This window comes from Callorhinus ursinus, unplaced genomic scaffold, assembly GCF_003265705.2.
Source record: "Callorhinus ursinus isolate GAN/ISIS: 27379988/994484 unplaced genomic scaffold, GSC_fseal_2.0 scaffold110, whole genome shotgun sequence".
Classification (NCBI taxonomy): Eukaryota; Metazoa; Chordata; class Mammalia; order Carnivora; family Otariidae; genus Callorhinus; species Callorhinus ursinus.
Genome location: NW_027397172.1, coordinates 494,521 through 514,175, shown reverse-complemented (window position 1 = coordinate 514,175; position 19,655 = coordinate 494,521). Strand labels below are relative to the sequence as shown.

The 19,655-nt window shown below is 44.2% G+C and overlaps 1 protein-coding gene across 1 annotated transcript in view; it reads left to right on the top strand.

The window, feature by feature from the left end:
- CRKL (CRK like proto-oncogene, adaptor protein) overlaps nt 1-18,660 on the top strand; it is a 38,063-nt gene extending 19,403 nt beyond the window's left edge. Inside the window, exon 3 of the mRNA XM_025857278.2 lies at nt 15,003-18,660. Coding sequence (XP_025713063.1) covers nt 15,003-15,137 — 135 coding nt within the window. The 3' untranslated portion in view covers nt 15,138-18,660. The remainder of the gene's footprint in view (nt 1-15,002) is intronic.
- Nucleotides 18,661-19,655: the final 995 nt, after the last annotated feature.

Here is a 19,655-nt window from a genome sequence, read left to right as displayed (position 1 = left end):
GTAGTGAGAAAACAAAGCTCTCTGTCCTTGTGGAAGTTCTGGAATATAGTCTGTGAGTGGTTCCTTTTAGCTCTCCACCAGGAAGAAACAACTACGAGTCCCCTTCCTGTATTTGCTTAGCCCAATGTTTGGACTTCAGTATGTGACCATACAGTTATCCCTCTTCAGGTTTGGGGTGGGAGGGTGCGTTTCTTTTTGTTTTTGTCATACACCATCTGTACAGTTATCTGAATCTTTTAAAATCCTTGTTATGTCATCTGGCATATTGATCACCCCCCTCAGTTTCATGTTAACTGCAGATTTCATAAAAGCACGATCCAGATCTTTGTACTAAAGTCCTCTGCAGCCTCTCCTGATCTACGTAGCATATCTAAAAAAAGATAACGAGGTTGTTGTGGCATGACTTGTTCTTGGTTGAGCCTGTATTGCCTTCCAGATACCATCTGTTTGCTAATTGCATTCAGAATTTTGTCCAGGTTTGATTTCATGCTCACCTTTTACGTTTTATAGAATCTGCCATTATCCCTCTTTTAACAAAACGAAGAAACTTGACCGTTCATAGGTCTACCAGTGTCCTGTGTTGTAATGTTCTCTGGCAGGTGACCAGAGTTGGACTCTCATTCCCGCTTGCCGGTGTGTTTGGTCAGTACTTAGATTATCTGTCTTACCAGTATAAGGACATCCTTTCATCTTTAGCGCATGTTCTTTTTTATGATGCTCAGAGTTCTTTGTGTGAGTTCACCAGCATTCTCAAGATACTTGCTGTTTTCACTCCCGTTGGGGTCATCTGTGATTGTGTTCATATTTCTTCTTGGATTGTCTTCTCCCCATTTTGAAACCCCTAGTCACTGGATTACATCTGGTTTCTGAATCTTTTGAATCTTTCTAAGGCCCATGGCACCACTTCCTTCACTGACTGGCCTGGTATTCTCAGGTTTCTACTTCAACCACTTGGTTTTGCTTCATTGGTTAGAATTAAATTCACATTAGCAGTTTCTTCATTGATTCTTCTACTGACTGAGATCAAGTTGTCTGCAAAGCAAAACTAGGTTTCATTAGTACTAGCTGTATTTTTCAGCCTCTCAGGGATCATCTGTGAGTTCTTCTGTCTGTGTCACCTGTAATATATATCCCACAGTGATGTCAGGTCTGTACATGCTCATCAAACATCTGAATCAGCTCTGGAGATCTGTACATAGCCTCCTAACATAACAGGGCCACTCTGTCTTACCTCCTGTCACATTCCATCAATGATCCCCCTTCTCACCAAGGTTTGTCAGAGATGCCCACAAGCTCATATTCACCTGTTAAGTAAGAATCTCAGGGCTTTTCATCAGGACTGACAGGCTCCTTCTCCACCCTTCTGTCATTGATGTTTGTTGGTTTTGCTTAGCAATATCTAGTTTTATGAATTTAACTTACTCTACTTGTGTACCAAAAGTGTTTTTTTCCTTAATCACAGTGCTTTATCCAGAGTAGGAATCTTTAAAAAGTGCTTTAGAATTTTTTCTTCTAACATATCATGTTCTCTTTGGGTTGTGAATTAGAGAAGATTATCTCTAAAAGGTTTTTGTTCCTCTTCCTTAATGTGTGAATTAGGTGAGAATATCATGAAATTGAGGCCCTGGCATGGTTCAGGCAAGGCCTGTCCCAGCCTGGTCATTATGCTGACCATAGTTTTCTGTATGTGGTAATCGTTGTTGAGTAAGAAGAACCATCAGCCAGGGGCTTCACAGAGAGTATTTTAGTTAGTCCTTATGGCTGCCTTATGGCGTAGGTGGCACCAGTCCCATTTTACCCCCTTAGAACTTAAGGTTTGTGTAAATTTGTTGATAGTCTCACAGGTGGTATGTGGCAGAACTAGGACTCAGCCCACAGTCTTATTTTTTTTTTAAAGATTTTATTTATTTATTTGAGAGAATGAGAGATAGAGAGCACAAGAGGGAAGAGGGTCAGAGGGAGAAGCAGACTCCCTGCTGAGCGGGGAGCCCGATGTGGGACTCGATCCCAGGACTCCAGGATCATGACCTGAGCCGAAGGCAGTTGCCCAACCAACTGAGCCACCCAGGTACCCCCAGAGTCTTATTTTTAAACAGCTTTATTGAGGTATAATTTATATATTACACGATTAACCCATTTAAACCATACAATTCACTGGTCTTGGTGTGTTACATTCTTTTTTTTAATTGTAAAATTGCATAATGGAATTTATTTTTTTATTATTTTTTTAAAGATTTTATTTATTTGAGAAAGAGAATGAGATAGAGCATGAGAGGGGGAAGGGTCAGAGGGAGAAGCAGACTCCCTGCTGAGCAGGGAGCCCGATGCGGGACCCGATCCTGGGACTCCAGGATCATGACCTGAGCTAAAGGCAGTTGCTTAACCAACTGAGCCACCCAGGCGCCCTGGAATTTATTTTTTTAAGTGTACAATTCAGTGGCATTAGTTACATTCATTAATTGTGCAACTGTCACCACTATTTATTTCCAAAACTTTTGCATCACCCCAAACAGAAACTCTGTAACCATTAAGCAGTAACTCCCCATTCCCCTCTCCTGAGGCCCTGGTAAGCTCTAACCACCTTTCCATATATATGAATTTGCCTATTCTAGATATCTCATATAAATGGAATCCTACAATATTTGTCCTTTGGGTCTGGCTTATTTCACTTAGTGTAATGTTTCAAGGTTCATCCATGTGGTAGCCTGTATCTTCATTCTTTTTATGGCCAAATATTCCATTGTATTGATATATCACATTTTATTTATACATTCTTTCTTTCTTTCTTTATTTTAAAGATTTTATTTGACAGAGAGAGACACAGCGAGAGAGGGAACACAAGTTGGGGGGGTGGGAGAAGCAAGGTTCCCACGGAGCAGGGATCCCGATGCGGGGCTCGATCCCAGGACCCTGGGACCGTGACCTGAGCGGAAGGCAGATGCTGAACGACTGAACCACCCAGGCGCCCTATACATTCTTTAGGTGATAGACATCAGAGTTATTTTCACCTTTTGGCTATTGAGAATAGTGTTACGAGCATTCATGTACAAATTTTGTTTGAATACCTGTTTTCAGTTCTTTGGGGTATATACCTAACAGTGGAGTTGTTGGGTCATAATGGTAACCATACTGAACTTTTTGAGGAACCACCATAGTTTTCCACAGTGGCTGCACCATTTTACAGCAGTGTACAAGGGTTCCAGTTCTCCATGTCCTCACCAACACTTACTGTTTTTCCATTTTTAAAATTTCGATTTGCATTCTATAATTACTAATAAAGTTGAACATCTTTTCATGTGCTTCTTGGCCATTTTTTATATCTGCTTTGGGAAAATGCTCAAGTCCTTTGCCTGTGTTTTAATTGGATTGTTTTTTATTGTTGTTGAGCTTTAGGAGTTAATCTGTTCTGGATATTAAATTCTTATCAGATATATGATTTCTAAATGTTCTTTTTCCCTTCTGTAGGTTTTCTTTTCATTTTCTTGATAGTGTGCTTTGATGCATTTTTTTCTTTTTAAGATTTTATTTATTTATTTGACAAAGAGCGAGAGAGGGAACACAAGCCGGGGGAGTGGGAGAGGGAGAAGCAGACTCCCCACTGAGCAGGGAGCCCAATGCGGGACTCGATCCCAGGACCCTGGGATCAGTACTTGAGCTGAAGGCAGACGCTTAACCAACTGAGCCACCCAGGTGCCCTGATGCACATTCTTAATTTTGATGAAATGCAACTTACCTTATTTTTCTTTTGCTACTCATGCTTTTAATGTCATATCTAAGAATCCATTACCAAATTCAAGGTCACAAAGATTTACCCCAGTGTTTTCTTCTAAGAGTTTTATGGGTGTAGCTCTTATATGTAATTTGTTTCTCCATTGTGAGTTAATTTTTGTATATGGTTTGATGTAGCAGTCCAGATCCTTCCTTTTGCATGTAGAAATCCAGTTGTAGCAGCACCACTTTCCTCATTTGAATGAACTTGGCACTTTTGTCAAAAATCATTTGGTCTTGGGCGCCTGGGTGGCTCAGTTGGTTGAGCGACTGCCTTCAGCTCAGGTCATGATCCTGGAGTCCTGGGATCGAGTCCTACATCGGGCTCCTGGCTCGGCGGGGAGCCTGCTTCTCCCTCTGACCTTCTCCCCTCTCATACTGTTTCTCTCTCTCTCTTTCAAATAAATAAATAAAATCTTAAAAAAAAAAATCATTTGGTCTGGGGGTGCCTGGGTGGCTCAGATGGTTGGGCGTCTGCCTTCGGCTCAGGTCATGATCCCAGGGTCCTGGGATTGAGCCCGGCTTCGGGCTCCCTGCTCGGTGGGGAGCCTGCGTCTCCCTCTCCCTCTGCCTGCTTCTACATTCCCTCTGTCTAAAAAAAAAAATCATTTGGTCCTAGGGGCGCCTGGGTGGCTCAGTTGATTGAACGTCCAACTCTTGGTTTTGGCTCAGGTTGTGATCTCAGGGGTGAGCCCCATGTCAGGCTCCACACTCAGCGGGGAGTCAGCTTGATTCTCTCTCCCTCTGCCCATCTCCCCCACACTCTCATGTGCTCTCTCTCTCTCTCATAAATCTTTAAAAAAAAATCATTGGTCATAAATGTGTTTATTTCTGAACTCTCAGTTCTATTCCGTTGGTCTGTATGTGTGTCTGTATGCCAGTACCACATTGTTTTGATTACTATAGCTTTGTGTAGTAGTTGTGAAGTCAGGAAGTATGAGTCTTACGCTTTGTTATTCTTTTGCAAGATTGTTGTAGCTATTCAGGGTGTCTTGCAATTCCATGTGAATTTGAAGATCAGCTTTTCCAGTTCTGCAAAAAATGTTTGAATTTTAATAGGGATTGTATTGAATTTGTAGATCTGTGGTTAGTGTTGACATCTTGATAATACTAAGGCTTCCTCTCCATGAACACAAGATGTCTTGCCATTTACTTAAGTCTTTAATTTTTTTTCAGCAACATATTAGAGCATTCAATGTACAAGTTTTACTTTGGTAAAACACACTATTAACTTATTCCCAGTTATTTTATTCTTTTTTTTAAGATTTTATTTATTTATTTGACAGAGAAAGAGACACAGCGAGAGAGGGAACACAAGCAGGGGGAGTGGGAGAGGGAGAAGCAGGCCTCCTACCGAGCAAGGAGCCTGATGCGGGGCTCATCCCAGGACCCTGGGATCATGACCTGAGCCGAAGGCAGACACTCAACAACTGAGCCACCCAGGCGCCCTATTTTATTCTTTTAGATGCCACTGTAAATGGAATTGTGTTTTGGGTTTGTTTGTTTTTTTAAGATTTTTAAATTTACTTGTCAGAGAGAGAACGAGAGCACAAGCAGGGGGAGCTGCAGGCAGAGGGGGCAGAAGCAGGATCCCTGCTGAGCCAGGAAGCCTGATGTGGGGCTCGATCCCAGGACCCTGGGATCATGACCTGAGCTGAAGGCAGATGCTTAACAACTGAGCCACCCAGGTGCTCCTGTGTTTTTGTTTTTTTAAGTTTTTGTTTTTTTTTTTTTTAAGTAATGGTGCTTAAACCCACAGCTCCAAGATCAACAAGAGTTACATGTTCCACCAAATGAGCCGCCAGGTGCCCCAAAATGGAATTGCATTCTTAATTTTTCATTAACTGGTTTATAGAAACACAACTGGTACTTGTGTGTTGATCTTGTACCCTGTAACTTTGCTGAATTTTATTAGCTCTAGTAGCTTTCTTGTGGAATCTTTGGAATTTTCTATATATAGGATCCCGTCATCTGCAGATGGAGATAAGTTTTACTTCTTCCTTCCCATAGCCCACATTTCTCTTGCATCACAGCATACTGGCCTGTAATACTTTTAATCCCTGGCCCATCTTAAAATAAAATCCCTGTTTTCATAAGAAGTGTTAACTGGTAAGCAGCCCTCTTAATTAAATCGAGTTGCTGCCCTGAAGGATAATGTAAATTTCAAGGAACAGAACAAGTGTTCAGTATTAAAAACCAGGAAGTAGCATTGGTTGTAGGGGAAAGTGCATGAGACTACTTGACTGCTACTCAGGGCACACGGACAAGGAGGGTTGTAGCCCTTAAAAGCCTCTTAAGCTCTGGGAGCTTTGATTCAGGTACTGGTGCATGGAGAGCACAAGGGCAGGTGTTAAAACAGGTGACAACCCCAGGCAGCTGGGGCAGGGCTGTTATCCGCTTTGTTCTCTGTTGTATCCTTACGGGGCCTGCCACGGAAATAATCACTATTTGTAGAACAAGTAAATGAATGAAAGCCACAAACCACAGAGTTAAAACTGCCTGGTGGTTGCAGGACGTGGGTTTTTGTTGTGTTTATACCTTTTTTGGGTTATGGACCCCCTTTTAGAATCTGATGAAAGCTTTCTCCAGGAAAACAACATACATTACACTTAAACATACAATGCACTTACATACAATTCTGCGTATACTTTTGGGATGTTCTTTGATTTCTTTTCTTTTTTTTTTTTTTTAAGATTTTACTTAGGGCGCCTGGGTGGCTCAGTTGGTTAAGCGACTGCCTTCGGCTCAGGTCATGATCCTGGAGTCCCGGGATCGAGTCCCACATCGGGCTTCCTGCTCAGCAGGGAGTCTGCTTCTCCCTCTGACCCTCTTCTCTCTCGTGCTTTCTATCTCTCGTTCTCTCTCTCTCTCAAATAAATAAATAAAATCTTTAAAAAAAAAAGATTTTACTTATTTGACAGAGACAGCAAGAGAGGGAACACAAGCAGGGGGAGTGGGAGAAAGAGAGAAGCAGGCTTCCCGCAGAGCAGGGAGCCCGATGCGGGGCTCGATCCCAGGACCCTGGGATCATGACCTGAGCCGAAAGCAGACGCTTAATGACTGAGCCACCCAGGCACCCCTGTTCTTTGATTTCTGAGACACATTCATGTCACCCAAGTTAGAACCTCTGATTCCATTGTAACCCATTGTGCTCCTGATTTTATTTTATTTTATTTAAAGATTTTATTTATTTGACATAGACGCAGTGAGAGAGGGATCACAAGCAGGGGGAATGGGAGAGGGAGAAGCAGGCTTCCCGCAGAGCAGGGAGCCCGATGTGGGGCTCGATCCCAGGACCCTGGGATCATGACCTGAGCCAAAGGCAGACGCTTAACAACTGAGCCACCCAGGCGCCCCCGATTTTATTTTTATATAACCAGAAAGTACAATCTGAAAACATCCGAATGGGGAAAGGAGACTGACTGGGGAAGCAGAGAACTGCTGTGGCAGCCAGTGCTTGGGCCCTCCAGGGCTTTGACTGCTCTTGGAATCAGGTGCCAGAAGTCAGGCAGTAGAATTATTGCCAGAGCCCTTCTTTATGCTCTGGACAAGTAGAGCTATAGGAAACCATCGCTAGCATCAGGAAGTGCCCTCTTGCCTTCTTGCATGGTTCTCACTAGACACAAAGAATGGGACTGACTAGTGTCCTACCGATGTGTGCTTAATTTTAGAGTTGATGTGTACACTTCCCAAGTGCTGAGTGCAGCCAGGCACAAAGATAATAGTGTGGCAGTTCTTCTAATGATAAGGATTGTCATGGGGTGACATTTAGTAAGGTATGTGTTTCCTCTTGATCTGTTGATAGGATCAGCCACATCTTCCAGGCTTAGAGTGCTCCTTGAACTGAGTTGATAGCCACCAACTTTGAGGTCAATCTGCTCTCTGAAGTGAGTGGTTCTTTGGGCTCAGTTCTACCGTGAAGCCAAAGGAAGGGCATTGTACCAGAATCGGGTGTGATGAGAGGAGCAGCAGGATGGCATTTTAGGATCTGAGTCCGAGCATTCTTTAGTGGAGCCGTGAAGAAGCTGGTCCACAGCCAGGCCTGTAATTGTGGGCAGCCGGCAGCATAACAGAGCCAGGGCATCTTTTCTGTGTTGGTGTTCTAGGGCTTGTTCCCCATGGGAAGGGCCTTGGACTGAGCTAGCAATAGCATAAGGAATGACATGCTATGTTTTGACATGTGAGAGCTCCTGTAAGGCCAGAATGAGGCATTAATGGTCAGGTGGCCATCAGATGTCTCTCATCCATTCTCTCTTCCTAGCCTGAACCTTGACTTATCTCTACTAGTCAAGGTTCCCTGGGTCAGAGCAATAGCTCTCTGCTCCTGTGCTCTGCAGCATGGACTCTCAGTACTGTTTTTCTTCCACTTGCTGCTTTTTATACTGTTTATTCTCTAACAAACATTCATTGAGCATCTGCCACATCTGGACAGTAGATTATTTATTGTCTATCCCACAGTGAAGACAAGAGGTTCCTTGAGGATGCGAACTGAGCTGCAATAGATAGGCAGTAAATCTTACTAAATTGATGATGTAGAATGGTGTGGAAAGGATCCTTTAAAGACTGTCAGAATCACAGGTTAATTAGAAGGCACAAAGTTTGAATGTCCTTGTCAGTTTTCAGTACTTGGCTCATCTTCTCCATCTTCCCATTGTCTTCCTCAGCTGCTTGGTATCCATCACAGTAATTTATTAGACCCTACTTTTCAGGCCTGCCCCTTTTCTTCTCTCATTCTAATGTAAGGCATCCTTCCCATCCCATCAGTTTTGAGAGGACCCATGTTGTTACGAACAAGGTTGAAACTCACTTTAGTACAGTGCTTCTCCATGCTGATTCCATTTCTTCCCAGCATTCTTCCAGAAGGCAGTGACCAGCTGGGAGCATGAGCATGAACATGGGTGTGGGGGTTGGGTTCTATTCAGGAATCCCCACTCTGATAACCGCTACCACTTACTTAGCTGGGTGTCCTGGTTAACAATTCCCATGTAGTACTTCCTTTAGTTACTACAAGAACCTTTTTTCTTTTTTAAGTTTTTATTTATTTATTTGTCAGACAGGGCGCACAAACAGGAAGAGCAGCAGGCAGAGGGAAAAGCGGGTTCCCTGCTGAGCAAGGAGCCTGATACGGGACTCGATCCCAGGACCCTTGGGATCATGACATGAGCCGAAGGCAGACGCTTAACCGACTAAGCCACCCAGGCATCCCTATAAGAACCTTTCAAAGTCAGAAGGAAATTGAGACTTGGACAGCTTGAGCAGTTTGCTATGGTCACATAGGGCATCAGTCTAGTTCCGCCCCACACCCAAGTTCATAGCACGAGTCACCACAGTGCCACTTTATACCTGTTTTAAGCATACAAGAGATTGCTTACGCCCTTTTGTTGTAGATTTTAGACCTTAGTTTTAGGTTGTTCTTATATTCAAGTTGTATCTTTATATATCCTGAATACACAGTATAGAACCTAGCCCAGTGCTCTGAGTAGGATAAATGCTCCATCTGTAGTGGCTACTGCCTGGAGATCCTTCTTGCTCTCATTGTCTGCATGTGCAGCTGTATAAGGTGGTTTTAAGGCAGCTTGGGTTGTCCTTAGGATTTTTTTGATTTTGATCAGGGGGTTGACTACATACATGTCTTCAACTGTGAAAGAAGAGCAGAGGTCCAGGGTTGCTTAGGACCAGCTTGACGATTCTGGGCAACAGCATTTTAAGCTGTGCAGTTGTAGAATTGCATTTACATCATGTCCTTGCGTCTGTCATAAGTCCTTATCTGGGAAAGAGCTCGGCAAGTTTGAGAAACTAAAAGGAAGCCAGTGTAGATTGGAGGGGAGGAGCAGAGAGGTGTGAATCGAGGTTGGAGATGGGAGGAATCAGGACTCAGATGAGGCAGAGCCTCGAAGATTGGAGTTTGGATGTTGCTTCTTATGCAGAGAATAGGTGTTGGGAGGTTTAAAAGGCAGAGCAGTGACCCAGTTGTTTGTCTTTTTTAAAGGTCTGTCTTCTACTGTCCTTAGACCCATGTGCCTGTCACTTCTGTCCTCTAACACCTTGCTCCTCTGCTTGGCCATCTATCCTCAGCAGATGGGGGATATCAACTTAGAGTTTTCTCCTCTCTCTTTAACCTTGATTTTGCAGACTTCTCCAGAGAGTAGTTCACAAGAGACCTGTGACATGGAGTGCAAAATAAGCAAAACAAATGTCCTCCTTCAGAGAGTGCCATGTGGTGTGGGTTGGAGGAGGTGCGAGGAGGTGACATGGAAGAGCAGAGAATGGAGCCTCCCTGGGCAAGTCTGCCAGAATCCTGGAGAACAAGGCACCTGACTTCACAGAGCCTTGCTTTCCACAAATGTCAAATGGGAAGTACCCACCTAGTAGTAGTGTTACTTTATAGAATACCACAAAAAAGAAGAGCTGAGCAGCAGGGAGTGAGAAGGATGGGTGAAATCTCCTCCTTCAGGTGCCATAGAGGATCGGAGGGAGAGAACTGGACTTGCGCTGTTGACTTTGGACCATCAGGTGTTCCCTACTGAAATGGTGGGAGCGATAGCCAGAGTCGGGTAGGTAGGGTCTGGATGTGGGAGAGCAGGGTGATTGGGAATTGGGCTGATTTTGCTGGAGTGACATTAGATGACAGAAGGCAGATCAGGGCAGGATGGCTACACTGGTAGAGCCAGGTAGTAAGAGGCTGGGGAAACCAGGGAGGGGGGCATTAGCAGGGGGTCAGAGCATATTCCTTGCCACCAGGCTGGAGGGATGTGCTCACCCAAGATGTGGGAGAGGGCTGCTCCAGGCCAGGTTTTCAGGAAAGTGAGACTTTGTTTTCTTTCACATTTATCAAACATCAGCCAGGGCAGGCTAAGATTACAGACTTCAGGCAAAATATATGCTCTCTGGGCATCTGGAGTCCAGTGGAAGATAGAGAAAGCATAGATAAAATGACAGAATTCCAAAGTATTTTTTGTAGGACATCAAATGAGTGGATCAAACAAAAACTTAAGTTGCAGGGCCCAGTATCTGTCAACAATACTCATCAGCCCCAAACTGTAGCTTTGTCTCTTTTCAATTTCAGCTCATTCTTGCCTTAGCCTTTTCTTCTTCTAACATCTTGGCAGAGTTTAATCTTGCTCTTAGTGCCAGCCTACTACCTACAGACTGCCCAGATGCCCGAAGGCCATCGTCCCTTTCTTTTTCTTTTTCTTTTTTTTTAAGATTTTATTTATTTATTTGACAGAGACACAGCGAGAGAGGGAACACAAGCAGGGGGAGTAGAAGAGGGAGAAGCAGGCTTCCTGCAGAGCAGGGAGCCCGATGCTGGGCTCAATCCCAGGACCCTAGGATCATGACCTGAGCCACCCAGGCGCCCCCCATCGTCCCTTTCTATAGCAGAGTCCACCTGGGTGTTTGCTCACCTGGTTCCCCTTCCCTTTCGTCACAGAATCCTCTCTCCAAATATATACCCACACATCCTCTTTCTTGTCCTTGTCTTGTTATATATTTATTTTAATACATTAATTGTATTTTCTTTGTGATGATTAGCAATAACTAGAAGTTAATTTAGAATGATATCAAGAGTTTTCTACCCGGGCGCCTGGGTGGCTCAGATGGTTAAGCGTCTGCCTTGGGCTCAGGTCATGATCCCAGGGTCCTGGGATCGAGTCCTGCGTCAGGCTCCCTGCTCCTTGGGAGCCTGCTTCTTCCTCTGTCTCTCTCTCTCTCTCTCTCTCTCTCTCTCTCTGTCTTTCATGAATAAATAAATAAAATCTTAAAAAAAAAAGTTTTCTACCCATGACTTTTATTTCCTATTTCATTATTTAAAGATTTAGGGGCGCCAGGGTGGCTCAGTCATTCAGAATCTGCCTTCGGCTCGGGTCATGATCCCAGGGTCCTGGGATCAAGCCCCACATCGGGCTCCCTGCTCAGCGGGAGGTCTGCTTCTCCCTCTCCCACTCCCCCTGCTTGTGTTCCCTCTCTCATTGTCTCTCTCAGTCAAATAAATAAATAAAAATCTTAAAAAGATACATTTATTTTTAGAGAGAGAGGAGAATGAGTGCGCGTGAGTGCAGCGAATGGCAGAGGCCAAGAATCCTCAAGCCAGACTGAGGGGAGCCAGATGCGGGGCTCCATCCCATGACCCGTGAGATCATGACCTGAACTGAAACGAGGAGTCCGACACCCAACTGATTGAGCCACTCAGGTGCCCCCCATTTCATTATTTTAAAAATAAAAACGGGCACCTGGGTGGCTCAGTTGGTTAAGCATCTGCCTTCGGCTCAGGTCATGATCCCAGGGTCCTGGGATCGAGTCCCGCGTCGGGCTCCCTGCTTAGCGGGGAGTCTGCTTCTCCCTCTCCTTCTGCTGCTCCCCCTGCTTGTTCTCTCTCTCTCTCTGTCAAATAAATAAAAATTTAAAAATAAATAAAAACAAAAATAAAGACAGAGGCAATCTGTTTCTTAGGTGAAAGGGAGATAAGGAAAGAATGTTTTACATTGGAGAGAAAGGCCAGACAGTGAAGCTCCTCATCTCGTTGGCCTCTTTGTGCTCCAGACATGAGACAGCAGATTCCTGCACTGAAAGGCTCAGAGGCCAAGGGTCTAGAGCAGGTACAGTGCAGAGTGTGGGGAAATTGAGGAATGTGATCCGTCTACAGGTGTCTAGATTTGTAGCCTCCTAGTAGCTCCTGCCTGCAGGTTTTTCTCTTCTTACCTAGACCCGATTTTAATTTGCGTGTTTACTCTCATTATTGTATCTTATGTTTGTGCTTAAATGTTATTTTTTTAATGGAATAAGATTAGACGTAAACCATTTTTCCAGGTTTCCATCGACTTCAGCTTCCAGCTACATGATTTCTACAAAGTCTACTGTAACTCAAGGTTCTCACTCACATTAGAACTTCCCTTATACACAGATCCGAAAATTTTCATTATCAGTAACAAATATCATAATTAGAGTTTTCCTGTTTTGTGACTTCTGTATGGTAGGAGAAGAATATGTAAATTATAAAACTCAACTCCTTGGGGGGCGCCTGGGTGGCTCAGTCGTTAAGTGACTGACTCTTGATTTCGATTTTTCCATTTTGACTCAGGTCATGATCTCAGGGTTGTGAGATAGAGCCCTGTATTAGGTTCTGCACTGTGTGTGGAGTGTGGAGCCTGCTTAAGATTCTCCCTCTCCCTCTGCCCCACCACTCCCATGCATGTTCTCCCTCTCTGTCTCTCCCTGAAAATAAATAATAAAACTAACTCCTTGGTCCACTTTATAAAACACGAAATTTTTCATAATTACTAATATTTGTATGAATTTCCCAGGTATGAATAAAAAAGACATTCTCTTTCTACTATCTGTAAATTAAAATATTATGACTTGGAGAAAGAGCAATACTCGGAACTCCAAGCATTAATCATAAAATTATTATTAAATCCGTTTACTCTGTCCCTCAAATTGTACTTTCCTTTTAAGGCAAAACCAGAGAAAACGTGTTTTCAGTTGTAATTTTTTTCCACTGAGTATTTTACAAATTAATTTTTTTATAACTTAAATTTTAATGCAAATCTGAAAAATAGAATGCTCAGTCGTTACCTTTATTTTTTTTTTTTTAAGATTTTATTTATTTATTTATTTATTTGACAGAGACAGCGAGAGAGGGAACACAAGCACGGGGAGTGAGAGAGGGAGAAGCAGGCTTCCTGCAGAGCAGGGAGCCCGATGCGGGGCTGGATCCCAGGACCCTGGGATCATGACCTGAGCTGAAGGCAGACGCTTAACTGACTGAGCCACCCAGGAGCCCCAAGGACCAGTAGCTTTAACAGAAAGAAGACCCCCCTATTTAAGTTGAGATTTATAAGAATTAGCTAAAAAGGCAGTTGGGACAGTTGACTGTTAGAATGGGAAGGAAAAAATTGGAAATAACATGAATGACAGATGCAGTCTGATATCCATCTCAGCATCCAGCTTCTTTCTGAATGTGTTTTGTTCCAAGTAGTGATAGGTCTCTTTTAGCCTTCACCTTGTCATCTGGGGTGTCAGACACATGGCACAGCAGCTTCATCCCAAGGAAGATCTGCATGAGAAGCAGCTAGCAGGGCAACATTCCAGTGTAGTTATAAAATACAGGCTTAAAAAGTTGAAATCCCAATCAGACATTTGTTGGGCCCTTAAAACACCTCTCTAGAGCTCTGTGGATCTGCAGAACAATTTGAAAAGCACTTGCAAAACAAAATTCCTGCCTTCCCCTTGATGAGTAGAGCAGCCTCTAACTGGTGCCTGTCCTCTGACAATAGCTAGGATTCCTCCCACCCTGCATCTTAAAGTTGTCCTAAAAAGATGCTCAGAGGGGCGCCTGGGTGGCTAAGATGGTTAAGCGTCTGCCTTCGGCTCCGGCTCCGGTCATGATCCCAGGGTCCTGGGATCGAGCCCCGCCTCCGAAGCAGGGAGCCTGCTTCTCCCTCTCCCTCTGCTGTTCCCCCTGCTTGTACTCTCTTGCTCTCTCTATCAAATAAATAAATAAAATCTTAAAAAAAAAAGATGCTCAGAGTGCCTGTGAGGCCCCACAGAGGGGCCAGGGAGTGGACAACTCAGGGAGACATTATTGCTGCTGGGAGGGAGAGGTGGTGTGGTGAGTGAGGTCTTGGTGACAGCAGTTCCACCCCATGTAAATTGGGGTGGAGATAGATTTTTTTTTAAATTTTTTTTAAAGATTTTATTTATTTGAGAGAGCGAGAATGAGAGAGAGAGCACATGAGAGGGGTAAGGGGCAGAGGGAGAAACAGACTCCCCACTGAGCAGGGATCCCTATGCAGGACTCAATCCTGGGACTCAGGGATCATGACCCTAGCTGAAGGAAGACGCTTAACCGACTGAGCCACCCAGGCGCCCCTAGATGTTTTTTTTAAATACACTTTTTTATGTGATTTCACTTTAACCATTCTCAGAGAGTTAAGTGTTCATTTCTATCCTGTTGGAGTTAGTAATCAATATGGGGAGAAAAAAAAGGCTGCTTTTGTTCTCAGAAGCTAAACATTCTGACCAGCTGAGGATGACACTGGGCTTACTGGTAGCACCTTGTGTCTTTGGCACTGCTTGATTTTAGGTTTAAGCATGGAAAAAAAATAAATTCTTTAAAAAAATCTGTAGATTCCTTTGGATAGAACCGTGTGTATGGCCTAAAGTAAACCTTTTTTTTTTTTTTTTTTAATTTGCAGAGGAAATGCTGACTTTGTCTTCTTTCTCCATCCTTACAGGTTGGTGACATTGTGAAAGTCACAAGGATGAATATAAATGGCCAGTGGGAAGGCGAAGTGAATGGGCGCAAAGGGCTTTTCCCCTTTACGCATGTCAAAATCATTGACCCTCAAAACCCTGATGAAAACGAGTGATTGCTGTTGCCTGTTTCCTGCTGCTTCCTTGTTCTGCCTGTCATAGTCTCCTTTGAAGTGGGAAAGCATTCTCTCTCATAGGCAGGTTACACTGCATTGCCGATGGTCAGCTTTCTGCAGAGTGGCGGTCTCTCATACACATTTGGAATGCACACAGCTGCCTGGGCATTTGTATCATAGTCGTATTGTCAAAGAGTAGCGGAGTTTAGAGTTCTTTTGGATCATAAACTGGAAATACTGGTGGAAGCACACAAGTGGAGAGAAGTTGACAAGGAAAGGGTCTGTCTTCTCATCACTGCCCTGTTTGTACTTGTGACTGATTCTGTCATGTTCATCAGATGGAGCTTGAGGCCATGGTGAGACGTTGCACGTTGCTGTTCCATAAAGCAGTGGCTCAGTCGCCGTTTTGTTCTTCCTGAAGAACAGAGCAAATGAACCTTAAAGAGGGAATTCTGTCCTAAACTCCCCAAATCTGGCTCTTCTTTTTTCCTTTTTGGTTTGGTTTTGGAAGACTTAATTAGACTTGTGTGTTCTGAACAGGTTTTTAAGTAGCAGGTTGGATTTTTGTGATAATTGTAAGGAATGACACATGCCTCTGAGCTTCCAAACTGAAGCTGCTGTAACTAAAGAAATATGAAAAAGAAAAAAAAAAAAAAAAAAAAAAAAACCCGAAACAAAGGGCTTTTATTGTCTTGGTTTCCAGTTATACCTGTTTTGCCATATAGCAGACAGCCCACAAAATAATCAGTCATATGTGCCAAGCTTGTGTGCATGGCCTCTTGGATTACGTTGTCCCCAAAAAGCATCAGAGTGGGGGGTGATTTGGGGAAGGCTTTGCTTACCTTGTTTGCCAGTGATGACAGGAGCAATGGGGGGAAGCACTTGGCCAGTTTTCTGTCCAGTGTTTCAGTGAATATACCCCTTTAAGGTATAGTAATTAAATTTCTTTAAAAAGTGAAGTTCATAGAATTATTGAATTCATTAATGAATCTTTAAATCCTACTCACTGAGGCCCACTCCTCGCTGCCGCAGCCCAAGCTCACGGTCCGCCAGAGAAAGATGGTGCTGTTCATACTGGTTCCCCAGGCTCCGTGTCTGTGACGCTCCCAGGCAAAGAAAATGCAAGCTCTGGAAATTGGTTCATGCATTTGATGTCTAAGATTTTAGTGACTAGGGAGAACCGTTAACCATTTAGCAATTTGATGTTAACATTTCCTTATTAGCTAAAAGAGGGCTGTTCATACAAGCTAGCTTGGTACAGAGGTGTGGCTGATCCCTCATCTGGTGCACATAGCAGTCTAGGATTCTGGAACCTTTATACAGTTCAGTCTGCTCTCCCTTCTGGAAACTGGTGAAGACAGGCCTCCATTCAGAATGAATACAGCAGACCTAGAAATGTAGCAGCCACCTAATACTGATTGCATCATTTGCTGAGCGGCTGCTTTAGCCACAGCCCTGTCTCCCAAGGGTCTTGGATTTTGAGGTAGAGCAAGATACATATACATACATATATATACACCGGTGACAGAACCAGCAAAGCAACCATTTTTTTTCAGTCTCTCTTTAAATCAGTATTCCATTAGGCAGGTAACTACCATATTAAAGAATCTTGAAAATGTTGCTGTGACAAAGATAATGATCAGTTGGAAAAAATATCACTGTGGCTGCCTGTCTGTGGTTTTCCTGGAAAAAATGCAGTCTGCTCTCCCTAATCAGTGAGCACTGTGGCCACCTCTTGCTCTGAAGGTGCCTCTCCATTGTGTTGCCTCTTATTCTGAGTTCAGGCCCAGCCCAGCTCCCACAGCAAGTGGCACGTGCATGGCAGCATTCCCGTGGTCTGCCTGGACACAGCACTCGCCTTGCAGCCGGTGACCCGGTACTGAGGGGGTTGGCCAGCAGAAGGTGGAATATGTGCCTTGTTCAAAGAGGGCACAAACCTTGAGGCTTTTTTAAACCAAGTTTAGCTGAGGGGCTTGGCACCTCTTGGTGACAATATTTGGTTCGGAGTACAAGAAGTGTATGGTCATTTTGGAAAGCAAGATTTCCCTTCAGCCATCCATGTCTGCTGACCTGTAGCAAGACCCACCTCATGTGGAGCACTTCAGAATCAGAGCACCCCACAAACCTACTTTGGCTTCATAATAAGTCTGCTTGTCACTTCAGCCCATGTGCATGTCTCCAGGGCTGCCCAGGAGATTGGGAGCCCGAAATAAGGTGAGCCTTGAGTTCTGAACTCTCGAGATATATGTGCCAAAAGTAGTACCTATTTGTCTTAGGACCTTATTAGTTTTTTCATCAGGCAGGGAGATTCTTTTCATCACACTAAATATACAAAAACAGCACCCTCGCCTCAGCTTTGTGCCTGGGTTTCCTAGTGATTGGGGAAGACTTCCTGTTTCAGAAAGCAATGCGAATCTTCCAGAGGAGCTGCCTTCCCTCCTTGGTTGGTCTCCTTTTAGGATTGTTCATTATTGCTCCTTGCTCTGCTCTACTGTGTGTCACTTAAGAAAATATTTGGATGTTAAATTAACTCACTTGGGAACTGAACAAATTATGAACTAAAGGGCATTGACAGTTTGACTCAAAACTTATTTATCCTGAGAAGGACCTCCAACACAGGAGTCGTCCTTGTCATTTCTTTGTGGCGTGGTACCATCTGATGGCACGGTGAAAGAGGAGCACGCGTTGACGAGCTGCCATTTGACAACTTTGGTCACCCAGACAAGACACCTGTGCTCATGGATGGAAAACAGAAAGGGGGGAAAGACAGCTGCTCCCTCCTTGGAGCTCAAGGATCGCTGGCTCCGTGCTAACTTTCTTTTACAGCTGTTTACACACAAGACAGGCCAAGGCAGACGGCCACTGCTCTTGTAATGTTTGCTCAGAGGAATATGACCATTTTATTTTTGAAAAGGGATGATGTGTTTTTGTGCCAGGTGTTTATAATTTAATCCTTTAATATTATGTTCATTAACCTCTTAAAATGAGTGACTTTTTGATTGTTTTAACACAGTACCTAAGACTAATGCTTTCTGTGGACACCACTGAGCTCTGCCTCAAACTCCACCCCCTGGGACCAGAGACCTACGTCCCTGGTTAACTGCTATCCGTGTGGAAACTGAGCTGGTTGTATATTCTAAAGGAGTAGAAGGACAGTTCCCTGAGACAGGGTCGTTGTCTCTGCAGGAGGAACAGTGGCCTTGCTTCTAGACGGTCTTCACTGTGTGTTTTAAAATGACAACAACACAAAACTTTTGACCTGTAACTTAAAAATCATAAACTTCAGGCAATAATATTTTCTGTGTAAGCTTTTAAAATTATTTTTGGGGATCATAGCTTGTTTTATTTTGTGCTATAAAATTAACAGTATTAAATGACTTATATTCTTAGAACATTGAGTGTCTTTTCTTAACAGATTAGTGCCTTTTTATTTTTGTATTCATTTTACGCTACTGGTCCCGGCATCAGAACCCTTGTTTCCATGGCCTGTTTGTACATTGTCTCAATAAAACTTGCATCAGCCGGTGGTGGCAGCGGCGGCTTTGGTGTTTCGGTGTCTCCTCAGTGCTGCCTGCAGGCTCCTCAGCCCACGTCAGCCTCCCAAGCAGTTAAGCACCTGGCGAACGCCTCTGAAACGCAGAAACGACTGGTGCCCCCCCCGGGATGCTGCGTCTTGCAGCCCAGCCCTGTCATTGCCCTCCACAAAATAGGTCTTGTGTGGGTGTACTGGCCCTTCTCCACACCCGGGGCCCCCCTACAGAAGAGAAGCAGCTAGTTCCCAGTGTGTGAGCACAGTGGGTGCTGTGGGGGGCTGGTGCTCGGTCTTGGCCTTCGGAAGATGAAGCAGTAGTTCTCACGCTTTACACCACCAAGGAAAACCTAGATTTTTCTAGAAAACCAAGGAAAACCTTCCCTTCTAGGCACCTGTTTCTGAAGACTTCTGTTAAATACTTGTCTAGCACAAGCTCCCCAGGGTTGAAATGGTTTCAAGTGAAAGTTCTGGAAAACAAGCATTCGCATCCCAAGTTAGGGCATGATACCTGCCTTGTACATTCTTGGCTGTTCCTCTCTGTATGTTGCCTTCCTCCTGAACTCCAGGGATCTGCAGCTAGACAGCTGGGGCGTGGGGGGAACAACACCGATTTTCCTGAAATCCCCTCAGCCAGACCCCATTCCCACACGTATTTATGTGTGTATTGAGAGTTCCACATTTCCTTGTAGTAATTACTCTGGCAATGAGTTTCAGGAAGTGACACCAATCCCGATGTATATAGAACCATGCTGCTAAAATGTACTCCCTGGCTCCTACTTTCAGGATCCTAAAGAATTTGAAAGAAAAGTTTGTCTTGAAATAACTAAAACCGTTAGGGGCGCTTGGGTGGCCCAGTCGTTATGCGTCTGCCTTCGGCTCCGGTCATGATCCCAGAGTCCTGGGATTGAGCCCGGCATCGGGCTCCCTGCTCTGCAGGAAGTCTGCTTCTCCCTCTCCCACTCCCCCTGCTTGTGTTCCCTCTCTTG